We start from the raw sequence: 15,414 nt of genomic DNA on the forward strand, positions 1-15,414 counted from the left end.
AAAGCCTAACTTGTACAAAATCAAAGAGAGGCAAAATCAAAATGTACCTTTCAAACAAAAAAAACTTTCACATAAGAGGAATTGCATATATAATTATAAAGGAAAGAAATCTTTCCCATGAGCCCAAGATAATGATATGAGGAGAAAAAGTGTTAGAATGGCATAGGGAGTAGGAGTAGGGGCCGTACGGTGTACTACCGCAAGTGGGAGTAAATGAGTGGACACTGACACTGACAACTCTGCTGTAATAAATATTCACTCTCAACTATTTATTTATTCCCACCCCAACCCCAACTCCTTTTCCTGCGCACTTTACTTATCCTTCACCCACTCTCTCTCCTCTTTCCCTCCCTCTCTCTCTCTCCTCATGCTTTCTTGTTCTTCTTCTTCACACAGTACTGGGCAAAATAATCTTTAAAATTTTAAGTAAAAAAAAATAAAGAACACAAGGTAAGCCTGAGCTCTTTAAATCCTCATTTTTGTCAAGGTTTTTTTTTTTAAAAAAAATATACTGATATACAGTATCTTTTGGTTCTGTTTTTTTTTCTTCTTGCTTCAATCTGGGTGGAGCTACATGATTTTTTGTCGAATTTTTTTGGTGCAATTTTCTTGAGTTTCCATGAAATTACCCTTATTTTTTTTGGGTTTTCTTGTAGAACTTGGATTCTACTGTTGCATTGAGATGCTTTTTCGTGATATTTGTGTCTGATATGTTTGAATTTTCACTCGGGTTGACCATTGACCAAAGGTTCTCTTTTGCACACTCTTTCACACTCAAATCTCCCATTTTGGTCTGAGGGTTTTTGTTTTAACCTTGGTGGAAATTTCGCTCCATTATCTTTGACCCTTTTTTTGGATTGCTTAGAAACTCTTTGAACTATTAATAGTTCCCTTATGCAATAACCCTATGTAAAAACTTGTAAAATACAGAGTTAATTTGTTTATTTTCAAGTTTGTGGTTTCTGTTTTATCTTAGTAAAAGATATTGCTTCACTAGCATAGGTCAAAGAAAATGGCGATAAACATGACAAAAAGCTTCTAGAGAGTGCAATTATTATTATTATGATATTTTACTATTTCATCTTCTTATTCTGTATAAAATGTAAAGAAAAAAAAGCATTGCGAAGCTGATAAAAACCACCATGTGATATAGTTCACCATGACAACACGGCAATCTCAAGCTCAAGTTCAAGCCCACCTGCCTCCTCGATGCCCGATTCAAAAGCGACCCATTAGCGCCCAAATTCAAAACAACAACCCTTCCTCTCAACCCTTTGTGGAAGACCATCCGGCGTGGCTTGATGACTTGTTGAACGACCCTGATTCAAATTCTAAAGGAGGCTCCCTTCGTCGTTCAGTGAGTGACTCTGTGACCCTTTTGGCTCCCCACTATGATGAGGGGAATTCAGTTGGTAACCCAGCTAATAGTGGGTTGGACTCAACTTCTTATATGTATGGTCCCAATTCTCCTCGGCTAAGAAGCAGTTCTTCGTTTTCAGAAAATGCCATAGTCTCAGCATTGTCTGAATACGTTTCTCATGATTCTGGGGAGCATATAGATGGTGGTGGTTGCGTTTCTGGTGCTAGGAGCAGTTCTAATCTGTTTGATATGAACACAGATGGTGCGCTCAATGCGGATGCAAAAACGGTGAAACGGTTTGGATCTAAGCTCATTTGTTAATGTTATTTTTACTTGTATTCATTGTACTCTGTAGTCATTTGTAGACATTGGCTTAATTGTAGGCACCCTGGGCAGCGTTCAAGGATTCGAAAGCTCCAGTATATTGCTGAACTTGAAAGAACAGTTGATGTTTTGCAGGTAAGTTTTGAATAAGAGAACGCTAGGTTTGGCCTATATTTGTCATCAGGGAATATAATAGGCCGTAACATGTTTACATTTTGCCTTGATTGATTAGCAAGAAAATAGCCAGTATATGCGTATGCTCTGTCTTCAGCATTACCCAGAATGAATTATTACCCAACTTTCCTACATTGTATCTTGTTACAGTTTTGCTGTCTTAAAAACATTTTTCAGATTTATCGAGCTTAGTGATGTAACCCTAAGTAATTGAAGTCCACTTCATTTGATTCTTTTGCCTTCTGTTTGGCTGCTTTAGTGGAATGTGTCTATGAATAGTGCTTAAGTTTCACCTTCAATGAAAACCTCATTTTGGTGGATATTAATGGTGAATTTGCAGACTTTAGAGTCAGATTTGGCTTTTAGAGTTTCTTCTCTACTTCAACAACGCGTCGCTTTGTCCATGGAAAACAACAAACTGAAGCAACAGTTAGCCAGAGTGCGGAAGGAAAAGTTGATCGTGGATGGTAAGTTACCCTGTTGAATTCTTGTTTCTAGTTCGATGGAAATGCACCTGGAGGATATTGAACAAATTTACATTGGTTGATTATTTTCCTGCTAAACATAGTACTGCTCCAATATGAAGTTCTTAACCCACAGCTATGATATTCAAGTGTTCATTCAATTCAATAATATAACTGGTACTTTGGTATTCTGAGAGGAAGGGAAAATGGTTGCTAATAATAAATTGTACTAAATAAATTAAAAACAAACACAAAAAAGTTAAATTAGAAAACTCTAGATAAAATAAATTGTATGTTATCTTGAGTCCAGACAACAAATCGAGCTATGGATACATTGAATGCAATTTGTTCGCCTTTCACATTGCCATATAAATGCTTCCCAAAAATTCATTTGGTGGAATAATGATTGACAATGTAATCACAACGCTTTTGATCATAGTGAAATTATATAGTATGTAAATAGGCTCTGTTTAAGTTCCATATTATGGTAATGAGAATGGGAATAGAAACTTAAACTGGTCCCTGTACTTGGGATGTTTGATTTGCAGCAATTTGAGAATTTACGACTAAAAAAAAGCTGAGTACTAACAGGTAAGGTGGTAGCTTAATTAATTGTCGAGTGAACCCTTGAATTGAATACTTGATATATTCTGAATTTACCAAAAACTACTAGTAGCTTAACTTAGTAATCTACTTGTCATTCCATAACATGTGGCATGATTAATTATCTGAATTTAATTTTCTAGGGAGGTTCTGTAAAATATCCCAAGTAAGAGTTTTGGATTTCACTGTATTATGTATCATTTATGTCATTGAAGATTGTTGTAGAAAGTTTGTCACATATGTATGAGCTAACAGTTGAGGAGAGCTTGCTCTAATCTTTGATCACTTCTTATTATGTGGACGACGTGGTTATTTCTTTTTTCTCATATGGTACTGATTATGCCTACTCGTGCAGGTGAGTATCAGGTACTGAGGAAGGAAGCCAAGAGATTGAAGAGTGACTTAATGAATTCCAGTCACAGTCAAATTCGAACATGTTTCGTTCCAAATCCACCAGCTGAGGCAGGTAGTTTAGAGGCCATGCAAATGGCTTTAGATATGGAGAAACTTAACCTTTACTGAAAGTGAAAGCGAAACCAATTAGAAAAGAAACACAAAAGTCATGGTTTTTGAAGCTGATAGATTCACCATCTTGAAAGACTATGCCATTGTCTAAAGCCAGTTCAGCCATGAAAAACATGTGTTAGGTTAACATTTAATAATTATTACCTTGTCTTTTCTGCTTTGTAAGAGGAGGTATTCTACTAACTTCTATTTTATTACAAAGAAAGAGGGAGCTGACTTCATCTGTCTATTGACTTCTCTTAATTCCTTCCTTAACTCAATGTTTTTGGTAGAAATAATTTTATAGTAAAAATGTGTTTAAAAGATAGCTTTACTATAAAGAGTAACGAGTCTTCATCAACTTGGTTTCGATGCTGACGTAGAAATAGAATTAGCTTATATTGAAGAGGAATTTTTTCTGTGCAAAAGTCTTGTGTTCATAGTTTATTTCTGTGGAGATCTTGTTTATTATTTTTATAAATTTGTGTGAGTTTATTTTAGTTGGTTTTGATAAATTTTGTGGGATTATATTTTATTTTGAACATTTTACATTTGATAAAAATATCAGTAGCAACTAGCAGATTCACTAACCGTACAATGACAAGCACCCAAAACGAGTCTTCATTAGCTTGGTTTGTATGCTGACAGAAATAGAATCGTTAGCTCATATTGCATAAGAATTTTTCTGTACAAAAATCTTGTTTTCATTATTTATTTCTATGGGATGTTTTGTCCATTATTTTATAAATTTGTCTGAGTTTAATTTAATTTGGTTGATTTTGATAAATTTTCTGAGATTATACTTTATTTTGAACATTTTACATTCCGATTTCATTAAATTATGCCATCAATCAGGCATCGTTCTCTACAGAAATATCAGAAGCAATTATCATTAACCCCAAAAGTAGTGTACTAACAATTGGCAGGCACCCATAACATTTTAAATTAAATTAAATAGGTCGTTGATATGTTTAATAGAATGGCATTACTCAAGTCCGATTAACTAAAGTTGTTATAGATCGAGAAATCCAGATAATCTCCTCAAGTTTTCAAGCAATATGACATCCATGTAAAGATATGACACATTCAAAGGCTAAGTAATCAAATTAATTTGTACTAAGCTACTGATAATAGTCTCAAAAGGACTAAGGTAGCACTTAGCAGATAAAACAAATAAAAATCACCATTCTTAATCAACAGTTACAGAGCTAAAATATGATCTTTCCATTAATAGATAATGTTTCCAACGAGTGTGAAATCCATATCAAAATATCTTCCAACTCCGATTCTCTCTCAGACTTCTGATCAGTAATAACGCTGAGGTGCTTCCAATTAAGCAAGGGAGATTGACACATTCTTTTGAATTTTTTTGGCAAGATGATAACCTTCATGTGAATAAGGGTATCAATATCCCATAATTAGAATAACAAAATGAAGAATTTGAAATAAAGGAGAAATTATGAAACAAAAAGGAAGACAAGTAATGAACATACATACCTTATCTGACCTAACATGCAGAGTCACAATATTCCAAGAACAATTAAGATTAAGAAGAAAATTCATCAGAGCGGTAAACCAATTTGCGTCGTAATTCTCATGCTGCTCAAGAATTATAAATTTTCCATTCAACAAATTAGATGACTCCGTTGATATACTAAAGTTGATATTACCTTCATAACAAAAAGATACTAATTGTGGAGCTGATTCAATTATAACATTCATTTCATAATCATCTCCACTATACCTATTCTTCAAATTTAAACTTGTTGATTCGAGATTTTAATATGCTCCAACTTCATCAATTCATGGGAGTCGTTCAAAGTGAAAGTCAAATTCTCTAGAAGTGGAAGGTTTGAAATGAGATACTCTAATGAAGACGGGTCTTTACCTTTCATAGGCAAACCATAAAAATCTAGTGAGAGATTTCTAATTCCCTTGCATGTAGAAAGATCGGAGTTTTCAAAGATAAAGCTGCCCAGTTCCAAAGACTCTAGATTTATGGCTTCAACTTGAATAGGTAACACACTATCCTCATATTCAATTTTTATGAACTTAAGGCTTAAACTTTGTAAACAGAGCACATCACCAATTCGACTTAAATCACACCACGATAACAACAATTTCTCAAGGGAAGGGCAACCCCACAAAAAGTTACATATCGCATCATTCTCTTCAAAGTAAATATATGTGAATGACAAAGTTTTCAATGCTGGAAGTCTAACTGAATAACCAGTCTTCAACGTTAACCCATCCAACTCCAAAATAACCAAATGTTTTAAGTTGACTAATACTTTAGGTATGCAGTAATAACCCCCTTCGTCGCAAAAATTCAAGTCAAGATTTATTTCCTTGACTTTATTCTCAACTGCAAAATCTAACCATTTATCTAGGCGAGTGGCTTTGCTTGTGCGATAGCAATTCATCTTAAGCTTAAAACTAGTTATGACAGAATCCACGATAAAATACATACCCTTCTTGCGGTGTTCCAAGCAACTGTCGACATAATTGAAGAACTTTTCTGGGGACCAATCATTATCAGATAAGTAGAGCTTGGGGACTGAATACCACATGAACTTCCAACGCTTCGAAAGGAGGCATGTCAGAACGACATTATGAGTGGGGAGAAACGACAGGATGTGTACAATGACTGAATCGGGCAGCTTAGAAATTCTGTCCTCATCAGAAATTGATGTAGTTATAACTCTTTCTTTCGCCGGACGAACAGAACTAATTTCCACGCTCTTTTCAGCCATAACCCAAAGTGGATTGGGGACTTTAGCAACAAACAACAAAAGAAAAACAAAGATAAGTAATTTTCTTTGATTCCTAGAGTCCTAGAAGTACTTTTCAAGGATTTAAGGTGTATCAAGAGAAAATAAATAGGCTACAGATATAGATTTCTACGGCCATAATTAAAAACAAGCGAGTTTCGTTCATCCTTACTTGTAGCTGGTAGAAGTTCTCTCTTTCTTCAACCAGAATGTTCGAAAAAGATTCAAAGGAATGAGGGTTTGGCTAAGTGGGGAGGGTTTCTTAGGAAAGAGAGGATTACACTGTCAGAGTGAGATTCCAAGATATCTTCTGCAACCTTGATCTGAGCTAGTGCAGGAAGAGCTTCCACATCCGTGGAGGAAAGCTCAACGAGGAAATAGGCTGGGCTCCATCTCTTACATTTTCTTCTGCCCTAATCTCTGCGTTTCTCCATTGAATTGCTTTAGTCAGGAATAGAGCTTTAAATACGGGTATGGCTTTTGAGCACGGCACGAAACCGGCACGAGCACGACACGGCGCATATTTTATGGGCTTGGGCCAGACACGGCACGATACGGGCTTAGCATGGTACGACATGACAAACCTGAAGGCATGACATAAAAGCACGAATAAACTAGCCGGAAAGGACAACACTATAAAAAACCCGATATTTTGACATTAATAATTATAATAAATTTTTATTTGTCAATAATTAATAAATTAAAATTATAATATATGTCTTATTTTTTACAATATTTATATTTTTATAATTATATTAATTTATTTTAAGATTTGTTAATTAAATTTTTAACATTAGTAGGTATGAAAATTCTAATAATTATTTTTAATATAATTTTGTGTAAAATATTGTTAAAAAAATATATAAAAATATCTAAAATTATAATTTAAACAAAGAAATGTATTTTGTTTGGTGGTAAGTCCATTGATGGTTAAAGAGGAGGTGGATGGTTCAATTCTCCATCATCACATTTTTTAATAAAAAAAAAAGTGGGCCCAAATTTGGGCCCGAATATAGAAAGTAGGCCTAAAAATGGGTTCGAATATAGAAAGTGGGCCGACCTGACTTAGGCCCGACACGATATGGGCCGTGCTGGGCCTACTCTTTCAAAAATGGGCTGGCCTAGCTCGGCACAAATGGCCCGACCCGAATTTATTGGTCCGGCCCATATTTACAGCTCTAGTCAGGAAGAGAAACGTTATATGAGTAATTTTTTTTTACAGGTTACACGACGAATACAGTTGATACACGTGTTTTTTGAATGAATTAACAGGTGTAAAGTATAGAGGGCACTGCAAAGTCCTATATGACCTTGGGGTTTTGGGTTTATGCGCTGAGTTGGTGTAGGGTAATTTGGTCAAATCCTACGACTAGTCTAAAAACAGAGTACTTTTACCGATGCTAGATTGTAATCTTGTTGCAGATTTCATCACAACCCACAGCTATGAATACGATGTTCATGCTTTTAATACAATACAATCAAATAGCTGGCAACTTGGTGTTGGAGAGAAAGGGAAGGTGGTGGCGAAGAATGAATTGAAGCTAGAAAAAAAGTTAAAAAGAGAGAACTTTGTGCAATGATAAAAGAAATTGTATGTTGTATAGAATCTAGACAAATTGGTAGAGCTAAGGTTACCTTGCGGTCAAAGCGGCTACTTGAAGCTGGATCATCACCATTTGGAATAGTGTGGGAAGATTGATTAGGCATAACTGCTGCTAAAAAAAATTGTTTTTGTTGGATCAATCTGCTCTGATACCATGAAAAGGTTTTATCAATCTTCTTATTCCACTTGTGAGAACGATTACATGTTTATATATATATATAAGAATAAAACAGAATACAGAATATATAGAAATAAGTCTAACAACATTTGACTAAGTCAACCTAGCTAACAAACAAACTAAGTAAATATCTTAACTGGGAAGCGATATACATGCTAACAATTAAATACAACAAACTTAAGAGATAATGATAATATTAACAGTTCGAGCACTAAGAGCAGTAGCTGCAAAATACTCAAAACTCTAAAATATAAAGAATTATGTGATAAAAATTTGCTCCAGCAGAGCAGGTCCTTTATTCTTTATATATTTTACAGAAAGCTACTGTGAGTGATCCACAATTTTAGATTACTGTAGATGCATCAAATATTATTTTATTGATAATTAGAGATACGAAGATATTATTGATAGTTAGAGAAAATGGTAAAATGAATAAAATATATTATATTATATTATATTTAAATGATATAAATAAAATAATAGAGAAGTTGGTGTATGTTATTTTGTAAAAAGTTGATGTAAAATAAAATAAGGTGAAGTTTTTGTGATGTATTTTGAATGATAGAGAAGAGAAGTTGCTTCTGAGTGCTCTCTATGGCAAAGAGATTGAAGAGAAGTTTTGGTGATGTATGCTATCTGAATTTGCAGACTTTAGAGTCAGATTTGGCTGTTAGAGTTTCTTCTCTACTTCAGCAACACGTCGCCTTGTCCATGGAAAACAACGACCTTCGCAACAGTTGGCAAGAGCGCGGAAGGAAAAGTTGATCTGTGGATGGTAAGTTACCTTGTTAAACTCTTGTTTCCAATTCGATGGAAAGGCACCTGGAGTTGATTGTTTTCCTGCTAAACAAAGTAATGCTCCTACCTAAAGCTATGATATTCAAGTGCTCATACAATTCAAACTGGACTTTGATATTCTGAGAGGAAGGGAAAATGGTTGCTAATAATGATTGACAATGTGATCACGAGGCTTTTGATTGTAGTCAAATTATATAGTATGTATATAAGTTTTCTGCTTAAATCCATATTATGGGAATGAGAATGGGAATAGAAACTCAACCATGTACCTGTATTTTGGGATGTTTGATTTGCAGCAATATAAGAATTTGTAACAGTTAAAAAGCTGAATACTAGGTAGTAGCAATTAACTGTCCAGTGAACTCTTGAATCGAATTCCTGATATCTTCCGAATTTGCCAAAAACTACTAGTAGCTTAACTTAGTTATCTGCTTGTCATTCCATAACATGTCGCATAATTAGTTATCAGAATTTCATTTTCTAGGGAGGTTCTGTAAAGTATCCCAAGTAAGAGGTTTGGATTTCACTGTATTATGTACCATTTATGTCATTGAAGATTGTTGTAGAAAGTTTGTAACATATTTATGAGTTGAGGAGAGCTTGCTCCAATCTTTGATCACTTCTTATTACGTGGACAACATGGTTATTTGCTTTTCTCATATGGTACTGATTATGCCTACTCGTGCTGGTGAGTATCAGGTACTGAGGAAGGAAGCCAATAGGTTGAAGAGTGGTTTAACAAATTCCAGTCGCAGTCAAATTCGAACATGTTTCGTTCCGAATCCCCCAGCTGAGGCAGGTAGTTTAGAGGCCATGCAAATGACTTTAGATATGGAGAAACTTAAGCTTTATTGAACGCCAAAGTGAAACCAATTAGAAAAGAAAACACAAAAATCATGGTTTTTGAAGCTCATAGATTCACTGGCCACCTTGAAAGACTCATATGCCATTGTCTAACACCAGTTCAGCCATAAAAAAACATGTGATTATTACCTTGTCTTTTCTTCTCTGTAAGAGAAGAGATATTCTGCTAACTGCTATTTTATTACAAAGAAAGATGGAGCTGACTTCTTCTGTCTATTGACTTCTCTTATTTCTTTCCTTAGTTCGATGTTTTTGGTGGAAATGATTTTATGGTAAAAATGTGTTTAAAAGATATTCCTATAGACAAAATAGCTCAACTATAAAGGGTAACGAGTCTTTATTAGCTTGGTTTCGATCCCGACAGAAATAGAATCGATGGCTCATATTGCATAACATTTTTATAATTTATTTCTATGGATATTTTGTCCATTATTTTATAAATTTGTCTGAGTTTAATTTATTTTGGTTGATTTTGATAAATTTTCTGATATTATACTTTATTTTGAACATTTTACATTCAATAAATTATGCCATCAGGCAGCATCGTTCCCTACATAAATATCAGTAGCAATTAGCGTACTCATTAACCCCAAAAGTAGTGTACTAACAATTGACAAGCACCCAAAACATTTTCAATTAAATTAAATAGGTCGTTGATATGTTTAATAGACAAGGCATTACTCAAGTTTGATTCACTAAAGTTGTTATAGATCGAAAGTTTTCAAGCAAGATGACATCCATGTAAAGATAATCTGAGTAATCAAATTAATTTGTACTAAGCTACTGATGATACAGTCTCAAAACTCAAAAGGACTAAATTAAGCACTAAGCAGATAAAACAAATAAAAAACACCATTCTTAATCAGCCATTACAGCTAAAATATGATCTTTCCATTAATAGATAATGTTTCCAACGAGAGTGAAATCCATATCAAAACATCTTCCAAGTCCGATTCTCTCTCAGGCTTCTGATCAGTAATAACGCTGAGATGCTTCCAATTAAGCAAGGGAGATTGACACATTCTTTTGAATTTTTTTGGCAAGATGATAACCTTCATGTGAATAAAGGTATCAATATCCCATTATTAGAATAACAAAAGGAGAAATTATGAAACAAAAAGGAAGACAAGTAATGAACATACATACCTTATCTGACATAACATGCAGAGTCACAATATTCCAAGAGCAATTAAGATTAAGAAGAAAATTCATCAGACTGGTAAACCAATTTGCGTCATAATTGTCATGCTGCGGAAGAATTATAAATTTTCCATTCAACAAATTAGATGACTCCGTTGATATACTAAAGTTGATATTACCTTCATAACAAAAAGATACTAATTGTGGAGCTGATTCAATTATAACATTCATTTCATAATCATCTTTAGTATACCACCTATTCTTCAAATTTAAACTTCTCAACCGTTGATTCGAAATTTTAATATGCTCCAACTTCAATATATGGGAGTTCTTCAAAGTCAAAATCTCTAGAAGTGGAAGGTTTGAAATTAGATACTCTAATGATGACGGGTCTTCATCTTTCATAGGCAAACCACAAAAATCTAGTGAGAGATTTCTAATTGCCTTGCATGTAGAAAGATTGGAGCTTTCAAAGATAGGTCTTTCCAGTTCCAAACACTCTAGATTTATGGCTTCAACTTGAATAGGTAACACAGTATATAACACACAATCCTCATATTCAATTTTCATGAACTTAAGGCTTATACTTTGTAAACGGAGCACATCACCAATTTCAATTAAATCACAGCTTGATAGCAGCAATTTCTCAAGGGAAGGGCAACCCCACAAAAAGTTACATATCGCATCATTCTCTTCAAAGTAAACATATGTCAATGACAAAGTTTTCAATGCTGGAAGTCTAACTGAATAACAAGTCTTCAACGTTAACCCTACCAACTCCAAAATAACCAAATCTTTTGAGTTGACTACTAGTTTAGGTATGCAGTAATAACCCCCTTCGTCGCAAAAATTCAAGTTAAGATGTATTTCCTTGACTTTATTCTCAACTGCAAAAGTTAACCATTTATCCAGACGAGTGGCTTTGCTTGTGTGATAGCAATCCATATGGAGCTGAAAACTAGTTATGACAGAATCCACAATAAAATACATACCCTTCTTGCGGTGTTCCAAGAAACTGTCGACATAATTGAAGAACTTTTCTGGGGACCAATCATTATCAGATAAGTAGAGCTTGGGAACTGAATACCACATCAGCTTCCAACGCTTTGAAAGGAGACATGTCGGAACGACATCAGGGGTGGGGAGAAACGACAGAATGTGTACGATGATAGAATCAGGTAGTTTCGAAATTCTATCCTCTGATGCCCTTTTAACTCTTCTTTTCACCAGAAAGCCACTACTATTTTCCACGCCGTTTTCATCCATAACTTTAAAACAACCCAGACTGCGTGGACTGTAACAAGCAAAAGAAAAGAAAAAAAACAGAGAAGTCATCAAGGAACTTGCTTTGGTTGCTATTGTAAGATGTTGAGTTTTTCAGAGATTAACGATGCATCAAGATAAAATAAATGGATTAAAGTAAACAAAATTATAACACAATGATAAGAAAAAAAAAGATTCCAAAAATAAATTTCTATCTCAATAATAATAATAATAATAAAAACGTTCATTCTTACTTGTATCTGCAGAAATTTTCCGTCTTCAACGAGAATGTACGTGAAACACTCAATGGGTTGGTTGAAGGACTTGGCTAAAAGAGTGAGCCAGAGACTGAGAGTATAGAGAGTGAGACAGGTTATGGGTTTTGCTTGAAGAAGAAGAATAGTTTTTTGCTGCTCCGTCCCAAGAAAAAGGCAGTAGAAGCGAAAGGGTACTTATGATGCTCCTTCCAAGAAAAGGGCAGAGGAAGAGACGTATGCATTTACTTTTTTTTTTTTAATTTATTTTTTTTGTTGGTAACGTGTGCCATTACTTTAAAGAAAAAAAAAACCAATTGTATTGCATGGCAAGACTATAGTATAGTCTAAATTAATCCCAACAAAAAATTTACTTAAATGCACTTTTTACTAGTGTTGTAAGGACATTTTCAATGTTTATTTTTTAAAATATTTTCTCAAAACTTATAATTTTTTATTTTTTTTACATTATATCATACATCAGTTTCTTTATATATTTTTCTACATCATTTAAATATTATATTTTTAAGCATATTTTATTAATTAAAGTAAAATAAAATAATTGAAAAAAAAGAAATAATAAATATATATTAAATGGGAGAGAAAAAACTTATAAAAAAAATAATAATATTAAAATATTATATAAATGATATGTAAATGTAGATATATATTAATTTAAGTTTGTGCATAGCTATTATAAATATATATATATAAATGAACTGATAGAATATATTTTTGTGAGTTTTAGCTAAATATTATAGAGAAAGTACATTACATAATACATCACCAAAATATTTTTTTTTTATAATTTACCTCAAATTTTTATATTATACCATACATCACATTTTTTATTTTTTCTCTACATTATTTAAATATTATATTTTTAAAAAATATTTTATTCATTTTAAAAAATAAAATAATTAAATATAACAATATCACACTCATATGCAAAAGTTTATAAAAAAATAATAAAATATTTATAGCTTAATGAATAATATTTCACTAAATACTATTAATTAGATAAATAATTATAAATTTACATCATTTATTAAAAGACTATTTAATTATTTTTTCTCTAAATACTAAAAAATAAGACATTTTCCATTATCTATTAAGAGTGCTCTAACTCTAATTAATTGAGGTCTGCTCCATTTGATTATTTTGCGTTATGTTTGGCTGCTTCAGTGAAATGTCTATCAATGAATAGTGCTTAAGTTTCACTTTCAATGAAAACCTCTTTTTGATTTGAGAATTTCTTGTCTGAATTTGCAGGCTTTAGAGTTTCTTCTCTACTCCAGGAACGTGTCGCCTTGTCCATTAGTCCATGGACAATTTGCATTAGTTGATTGTTTTTTGCTATAAACAGCAATGCTAGCACTACAATGTATTATATTCATGTCGACACGATTATGAAACGATACAATTAAAGTAAATATAAATACGACACAATTATTAAATGTGTCAAAAATACAAACACGACACAATAATTAAACAAGTCAACACGATAACATGATTATGACACGATTAATCATAACTGTTATCCCAAAAAATTGGAGATCGATGACGTGGCAATAGAGGTGACAAGTGACAGTACATGGTCCGTAAAAAGCACATTAAATAGTCAATAAATACATTGACTCCTCAGAGTTGTGATAAAGTGACCCGGTAGATTGATAAAGAGTTTTGACTGCTTGAGAGGTGTCATGACCGACCAGTCAAGTTGTTGCATCTGACCAGAAGTGACATTGCTGCCGAGGAATGACATTGCTGCTCAGGAATGATATTGCTGCCCAGTAATGACTTTGCTGCCCAGGAATGACATTGCTGCCCAGAAATGTCATGCTAGACCAGTGTATCATGTTAGACCAGAGATATGGCATGCTTGACCAGAGTGCTATGTTAGACCAGAGATATGGCATGCTAGATCAGAGTGCCATGTTACCAGAGATATGACTTGCTAGACCAGAGTGCCATGTTAGACCAGAGGATTGCGTGTCCTACCAGCCAAGTACATGACTGTTCAGTAGAAGTATGGCCGACCAGAAGGTGATATTCATCAACCAGGTAGAACAGACTACGTCAAGATTCCCAGAAACGGCTTCAACAAGAATCGGTCTTAACATACGCGGGAATCTCTCATCCTTCCCACAAATTGGGTGTTTTGTTACATTTTGAATATTTTTGTAATTTAAATATAATAAATATAATGAAATATCCCGATTCTAGGGGAGAGCAGATGTATGGTCCTAAGCTTATAAATATATGGCTTATGGGATTAGAAAATGACTTTTGGGCTTTTTGGATCTGAATTTTCTAGAGAGAGAAAGTATTTGTATTCTTGTAATCTGCAATGAAAAAACTCAGTTGACTCAAGTTCATCTGATCTTGAGTGCAGATCTATAATCACAACTCTAAGTGGATTAGGCTATTACCAACATATTGGGGCTGAACCACTATAAAAATTGCGTGTGTTATTTACTTTCTGTTCAAAACCGTCTGTGTCGTTTTATTTTTCTTGAAGGTTTTATTGTTTTTGACGTTCTCACGTCGTTGGCCAAAAACGCGGTCAACAATAACTATATAAAAAAATCATAAAACCTATGAAAATTATTCGTGTTATCGTGTATGACACGATTATGACACGACACGATTATTAAGCAAGTCAACACGACTATGACACTATACGATTAAGGTAAACACGAACACGACACGATTATTAAACGTGTCAAAAACTCAAATACGAACACAAACACGATTATTAAACGTGTCACTCAAACCCATTTATTTTTGTGTCGTGTCATGGCATCGTGTCGTGACCCAAATTACCATCCCAACTCCTGCCCATATGAATTCACAAACCACAGCTATGATATTCAAGTGTTCATGCAATACAATCATATAACTCGGGCTTTGGTAAGGAATGAAAAACAATTGCTAATTGTAAAATCCTAAGATTGACTACCCATATATTTTTTCAATTATGTGCATATTTTCGAATAAATATACATAGTATAATTGGTGTATTGTGCTTGTTTGGGAAATTATGAATTATACCTTAAACAAATTAGTATAATTGGTGTATTGTGCTTATTTGAGAAAGTATGAACTATATAA

General features: G+C 33.7%; 3 protein-coding genes across 5 annotated transcripts; 1 reads left to right on the forward strand and 2 right to left on the reverse strand.

Annotated features, from left to right (window-relative positions):
* The first annotated feature begins 290 nt into the window (after positions 1–290).
* Positions 291–3,677, forward strand: LOC133797717 (basic leucine zipper 6). Of its 2 annotated transcripts, XM_062235730.1 has the most exons (5): positions 291–450; positions 1,154–1,656; positions 1,744–1,819; positions 2,199–2,325; positions 3,281–3,677. In XM_062235730.1, exons 2-5 carry the CDS (start codon positions 1,160–1,162, stop codon positions 3,445–3,447), a joined length of 867 nt encoding a protein of 288 aa, XP_062091714.1. In that variant the 5' UTR covers positions 291–450; positions 1,154–1,159; the 3' UTR covers positions 3,448–3,677. The 2 variants fall into 2 exon arrangements, with proteins under 2 accessions (XP_062091714.1, XP_062091715.1); XM_062235731.1 differs by lacking the exon at positions 291–450 and having other exon boundaries at positions 487–1,656.
* Positions 3,678–4,512: 835 nt separating this feature from the next.
* Positions 4,513–6,659, reverse strand: LOC133797715 (F-box/FBD/LRR-repeat protein At2g26030-like). Of its 2 annotated transcripts, XM_062235729.1 has the most exons (4): positions 6,373–6,659; positions 5,318–6,202; positions 4,927–5,028; positions 4,513–4,814 (listed from the first exon to the last, which is right to left on the reverse strand). In XM_062235729.1, exons 2-3 carry the CDS (start codon positions 6,180–6,182, stop codon positions 5,024–5,026), a joined length of 870 nt encoding a protein of 289 aa, XP_062091713.1. In that variant the 5' UTR covers positions 6,183–6,202; positions 6,373–6,659; the 3' UTR covers positions 4,513–4,814; positions 4,927–5,023. The 2 variants fall into 2 exon arrangements, with proteins under 2 accessions (XP_062091713.1, XP_062091712.1); XM_062235728.1 differs by having other exon boundaries at positions 4,927–6,202.
* Positions 6,660–10,333: 3,674 nt separating this feature from the next.
* Positions 10,334–12,514, reverse strand: LOC133797718 (F-box/FBD/LRR-repeat protein At2g26030-like). Its single transcript, XM_062235732.1, has 3 exons — positions 12,301–12,514; positions 10,790–12,077; positions 10,334–10,695 (listed from the first exon to the last, which is right to left on the reverse strand). Exons 2-3 carry the CDS (start codon positions 12,047–12,049, stop codon positions 10,519–10,521), a joined length of 1,437 nt encoding a protein of 478 aa, XP_062091716.1. The 5' UTR covers positions 12,050–12,077; positions 12,301–12,514; the 3' UTR covers positions 10,334–10,518.
* Positions 12,515–15,414: the final 2,900 nt, after the last annotated feature.

Source organism: Humulus lupulus, chromosome 8 (genome assembly GCF_963169125.1).
Source record: "Humulus lupulus chromosome 8, drHumLupu1.1, whole genome shotgun sequence".
Taxonomy (NCBI): domain Eukaryota; kingdom Viridiplantae; phylum Streptophyta; class Magnoliopsida; order Rosales; family Cannabaceae; genus Humulus; species Humulus lupulus.

Bases quoted from the DNA above. Each gene is read 5' to 3' on its own strand.
- LOC133797718 (XM_062235732.1), bottom strand. From the start codon at position 12,049: ATGGATGAAAACGGCGTGGAAAATAGTAGTGGCTTTCTGGTGAAAAGA. The intron at 10,696-10,789 runs GTATGTATGTTC...ATTCACATGAAG, and splicing joins TGCATGTTATGTCAGATAAG to GTTATCATCTTGCCAAAAAA.
- LOC133797717 (XM_062235730.1), top strand. From the start codon at position 1,160: ATGACAACACGGCAATCTCAAGCTCAAGTTCAAGCCCACCTGCCTCCT. The intron at 1,820-2,198 runs GTAAGTTTTGAA...GTGAATTTGCAG, and splicing joins GAACAGTTGATGTTTTGCAG to ACTTTAGAGTCAGATTTGGC. The intron at 2,326-3,280 runs GTAAGTTACCCT...CTACTCGTGCAG, and splicing joins GGAAAAGTTGATCGTGGATG to GTGAGTATCAGGTACTGAGG.
- LOC133797715 (XM_062235728.1), bottom strand. From the start codon at position 6,182: ATGGCTGAAAAGAGCGTGGAAATTAGTTCTGTTCGTCCGGCGAAAGAA.